This window comes from Corapipo altera, unplaced genomic scaffold, assembly GCF_003945725.1.
Source record: "Corapipo altera isolate COAL_440 unplaced genomic scaffold, ASM394572v1 288, whole genome shotgun sequence".
NCBI classification, from domain to species: domain Eukaryota; kingdom Metazoa; phylum Chordata; class Aves; order Passeriformes; family Pipridae; genus Corapipo; species Corapipo altera.
In genome coordinates this window covers 264,005-269,176 of record NW_020885071.1, presented here as the reverse complement: position 1 = coordinate 269,176, position 5,172 = coordinate 264,005, and the positions used below count along the sequence as shown (strand labels likewise).

Here is a 5,172-nt window from a genome sequence, read left to right as displayed (position 1 = left end):
GAGCCGCACATCGCCCAGTTCGGACCAGTACGGGCACTGGGCTGAGCTGCACATCGCCCAGTTCGGACCAGTACGGGCACCGGGCTGAGCACACATCGCCCAGTTCGGACCAGTACAGACAAGGCGCCGGGGCTGCGCTGCCCAGTTCAGCCCAGTGCAAACACTGGTCTGGGGTCACACGGCCCAGTTCATCAGCCCAGTGTGGGCACTGGTCTGGGGCTGCACCGCCCAGTTCAGCCCAGCACAGACACCGGCCTGGGACTGGCAGCGGCACCGCTGCCCCAGTTCAGCCCAGTATGGATGGGAAACACCTGGGACCCTGCACCCCAGGACAGGCCCTGCCACCCTCCCACCAGCCTGGGGGACTCCCGAGGGTCCCCACTGTCCCCGGGGGTCCCTGAGGGCCCCCACTGTCCCCGGACGTGCCACAGCATGGTGGCTCCAGGACCCTTTGTGTGCAGAGAGGGACAAAGGGGCCGATGGTGTCACCACGGAGGGGCCCTGCCCTGCCTGGGGATCCCCGGGCCACTGCCTTGCACGTCTGCACCCCAGTGCCACCTCTGGGTGTCCCCCGGGGGACAGTGGGGGGACAGGGCTGAGTCTGTGACCCCCCCCCCAGGTGACAGCAGAGACACCCCAGAGCAACAAAAGCTGCTCTGGGGACCTGGGATGTTTGGGGACAGGAGTGGCCCTGGGCCAGAGGACACAAGGTGAGTGACAGTGATGCTGGCAGTGTCACAGGGCAGGGTCCCAGCGGGGCCTGGTGCCCCCCCTCTCCCTGCTCTGCCCTGGAGGGGAGATAGGAAATGTCCCATTGCCGGTCGTTAAGGGACATTGGCTGCATGTCACCATTGGACAATTATCCCAACTGATCCCTGCCCTGGGGTCACGGGCAGCTCAGCCTGCCCCGTCCTCATCTCCACCCCCATCCTTATCTCCATGTTCATTCCATCCTGATTCCCACCCCCATCCCCATCCCCGTGGCTGGCACAGGGTGGGGGGTCCCAGCTGGGGGGTCCCAGCACAGATAGCTGAGGGCCAGCCCCAGACCCTGCATGTCCCTGTCCCCAGCGCCAGACCCTGGATGTCCCTTTCTCCACAGTGGCCCTGCATGTCCCTGTCCCCAGTGCCAGGCCCTGCCCATCACCATCACCGTGGTGCTGGTGAGCCACAGCCGTGGCCCTCAGAGGCTGCAGGGATGAGGAAGAGGAGGGAAGGCTGGAAGGGGCTGGGCTGTCCCACCACAGCAGGGCCGGTGACCTGAGCTGAGACCCCCCCAGACAGCAGGGGGGGTGTCCCCAAACCGGGCCACGGGTGGTGGGTGGCACAGCGGGGGCAGCCCTGGCACTGGGGATGAGGAGGGGCCTTGCCTGGCCACTGGGCCACCAAAAACACAGCCCAAAGGTGACCAACGACAGGTTTGGGATCCCCCACGTATTGGGGACCTCTACAGCTTGGGGACCTTCACCCAGAAGAATCTGCAAGTGCCCAGGGGCTCCAGTGTGGTGAGATGAGGCAGGGCTGGCACCAGGCATTGGGGGGCTGTTCCTGGGGACCTCTTTCAGGAAGAGGGAAGGGGTCATGCCCTGTGGGCACAGCTGTCCCTTGTGCCCCATGGGGACATTGTGGCTGTGTCAGCCATTCCCTGTGTCCCTTGGGAACATCGTGGTCATATCAGCTGCACCCCGTGTCCCATGGGGACACTGTGGCTGTGCCAGCTGTGCCCTGTGCCCCACGGGATGGCCTGGCCACAACAGCCACGTGCAGTGGGATGCCCTGACTGTGCCAGTCTCTCCTGTCCCTGTGTGGTGCCAGTGACACCGGCACGAGGGGACACATTGCCAGGGAGACTCGTCTGGCAGAGAGGGACAACACTGAGGACGGGGTGAGGGGTGCAGTGGGGACCCCTGGGCGCCCGCAGAGCCCCTGCCCTGGCACCCCCCGGGCAGCCACCGCGGCCACCCCGCGCCTGTGCCGGGCTCCTGCCGCCGGGTCTGGCTGCGTCACACGCTGGTTCCCCGGGAAACCGGCAGGAACAGGCGGCACATCCCGCCACATCCCGCGGGAGGAGGACAGGCTCTGCTGCCCACGGCTGTGAGGGTGGCCCCGGGGGCACACGGGGAAAGAAGAGGGGTCCTGCCGTGGCCGTGGCACCAAAGCCAAGTGTGGGCTGGGCAGTGGCAGCGCCAGGAGCAGGGAGCACCCACTCCACCAGCCCCACGGCCTGGCAAAGCCAAGGTGCCCCGAGTGCCCACACGAGCCCCCCGCATGTGCCAACCACCCCTCACACGCCCGGTCACCCCCAGCCCAGTGCTCTGTGCCGTCACTGCTGCCCTGATTTGCTGGGGGAGCCCTGGAGCCCAGCGGCCACCCCAGGGTTGGGGTGCTGGCACCACACGGTGCCCACCCCGACCACGTGGTGCCCACCCCGTGGCGGTGCCGGCCCTCACCTCCCGCTTCCAGCGTGCCAGCCACTCGTCCCGCTTCCTCTTGCTGATGTAGTAGGGATCCCCGGCCTGGAAGGTGTGTCGCTGCATGGGCCGCTGCCGCAGGCTCGACTCCCAGCCCAGGCCCCCCCGGAGCCGCCCACGAGAGCCCTGTGCCAGAGAGAGCAGGGTCAGGGCACTGGGGTGGCAGCGTGCTGGGAGCCGCAGGCTGGGCTGGGGAATGGTGTGGGGGACACAGCGGGGCTGCGCGGGGGGCTGGAGGGGGACACCCACTTCTGCGTGAGGGAGATGGGCAGGAGGGGCACCACCTGCCTGGGCACACACGTACACGTGGACACACGCTCTGGCCATGTGTGCACCAGCACCTGGATGCCCAGAGATTGGATACTGGGGAGAGATTCTTCCCTGTGAGGGTGGGGAGGCCCTGGCACAGGTTGCCCAGAGCAGCTGTGGCTGCCCCTGGATCCCTGGAAGTGTCTAAGGCCAGGCTGGACACGGCTTGGAGCAACCTGGGCTAGTGGAAGGTGTCCCTGCCCATGCCAGGGGGTGGAATGGGATAGGATTTAAGGTCCCTTCCAGCCCAAACCAGTTTGGAATTCAATGCCCTGGATGGCACAGCACCAGACACCTTGCCATGGCCAGCTGCACCTTGGTGGGCACTGTCGACACTGTCCAGGCATGGATCCACCCCAGAGAGGATCCAACACACTGTGTGGGCATCTGGGGGAGGAGAGGGGTCAGCCTGGGCAGACACCATCCCACACAGGGCTGGGTGGAGGGGCATCACTGGCCTGGCACATCCCGGTGCCACCTGGTCCCCAGCACAGCAGCAGGAGCTGCCCAGTGCCCAGCTGTGTTGGGGCACAGGAACCTGAGACCCCCATCCCGTGGGGACCCTGTCCCTGATGCTACCACTCCCTGCCAAGGGAGTGAAGAGAGATTTGCCCATGAGCACAGGAAGCACTGTGCTGGCCAGTGGGCTGTGGGGCCGTGCCCCTCTCCTGGGGTGGGCTGTGGGGCTGTGCCCATCTCCTGGGGAGGGCTGTAGGGCCATGCCTGTCTCCTGGGTGCAGCCCCATGGGGTCCAGCCCCAGGCCATACTTGCCTCCATTTTCAGGGTGTCGAAGTTGTTTTCCTCCTTCTCGTCCTTGCCTGCACACAGAACAGAGAGCGGCCGTGAGCGGGGGCTGTGGGGCTGTGGGGCTGTGACCCCGTGGGGAGATGGGCCCACCCGGGACCCCCCAGCCCATCCAGGGCCCGCCCTGTGCCGGGGACGGGCACCCCCGGCTGACACACCGGGCTGGGCTGTGCTCCCGGGCGGACCTGTGCCGGCACGGAGCTGCCGGTCCTGTCCCCGGCCGGGGGTTTGGGGGTCCGGGGCAGTGACCCCCCCGGGCGGGCAGGGGAAGCGGCCCCGCTGCTTCCTGTGCTCTCGGCACATCCGCGCCGCAGGTTCTGCCGAGGCGCTGCCAGGAAAGCGGCTAAAAATAACCGCGGGCGTCGGGGGGTGTGAACCACCCGCACCCCCAGGGCCGGGGCTGTGGGAGCAGAGGGGGGAGCCTGAGGGGTGCAGGGGGGGATCCCACCCGCTCCCAGTGTCCCTCGGTGCTTCGTCCTGGCTGCTGGGCACCCACCGCCCCGGCACAGACCCCCCGGTGTCCCCCAGCCCTACATGACACCGGGACAGTCCCCCACAGCCGGCACGTGGGGATGCAGCAGGACACTGGGGGACAGTGAGGGACGGCAAAGGACACTGCGGGATTGCTGGGGGACACTGCAGGACACTGAGGGACACTAAGGGACACTGCGGGACCTTGGGGGACACTGCAGGACACTGGGAGACTGTGGGGGACACTGTGGGACATTGCAGGATACTGGGGGATGGCAGAGGACACTGCAGGATACTGCAGGACAATCAGGAACACTGCGGGGTACTGAGGGGCAGTAGGGGACACTGAAGAATACTGGGGGACAGCAAGGAACACTGGGGGACACTGGGGGACACTGGGGGACACTGCAGGACGCTTGGGGACAGGGGGAGACACTGGAGAACAGGAGCCTTTCCATCTCCATGCTGGGGGTTGGACTGTGTGTGTGCCTCAGGGGTGCCTGGGCATCCCGTAATTCCATGGCGATCTCAGGTAGGGAAACTGAGGCACGGGAGAGGAGACGTGGCCTGTTCCAAGATGCTGGTCCCCTCTGTCACTGGGACTGGTCAAACTGGGGCAATGACCAGCGTGGGGACTGCCCGTGGCTGCAGCTTGTGCTGAGCACAGGATGCTCAGGGAGCCCTGTCTGGCCGGGAGGAGCAGGGGAGGGTCCGGCAGGGGCCGAGCCCGGCGCTGTGAGCTCGGCAAAGGCACGGCGGGAGCGCTGGAAATGGCTCCTGGGGGAGGGAGCGAGATCCGGGTGGCGTCACAGCCCCCTCGGGCCCTCCTGGCGACCACCGGGAACCACTCGGACACCACCCCCGGCCCCCACACCGGTGTGCGGCTCCGCCCGGCACCGGGGTGGCCCCACGGCCACGGCCACGGCCCACCCTGCTCCCCCCGATCCCGGCTCCGGCTGCGGCGCTCCCGCGGCTGCGCCTCGTGACTGCGGCAGCATCTGCAGCGCAGCTCATCCATCCCTGCCTGCCTCAGCCATCCCTGCCTGCCTCAGCCATCCCAGCCTCTCCCAGCTCCATCCCTGCCTGCCTCAGCCATCCCTGCCTCTCCTAGCTCCA

General features: G+C 67.4%; 1 protein-coding gene across 2 annotated transcripts in view; it reads right to left on the bottom strand.

Moving 5' to 3' along the window:
- Positions 1-5,172, bottom strand: part of DNMT3A (DNA methyltransferase 3 alpha) — a 32,519-nt gene that overhangs the window by 12,870 nt on the left and 14,477 nt on the right. For both annotated transcript variants that reach the window (XM_027669183.1, XM_027669184.1), the window contains exons 5-6: positions 3,553-3,599; positions 2,451-2,597 (exon numbers count right to left, since the gene is read on the bottom strand). In XM_027669183.1, coding sequence (XP_027524984.1) covers positions 2,451-2,597; positions 3,553-3,599 — 194 coding nt within the window. The remainder of the gene's footprint in view (positions 1-2,450; positions 2,598-3,552; positions 3,600-5,172) is intronic.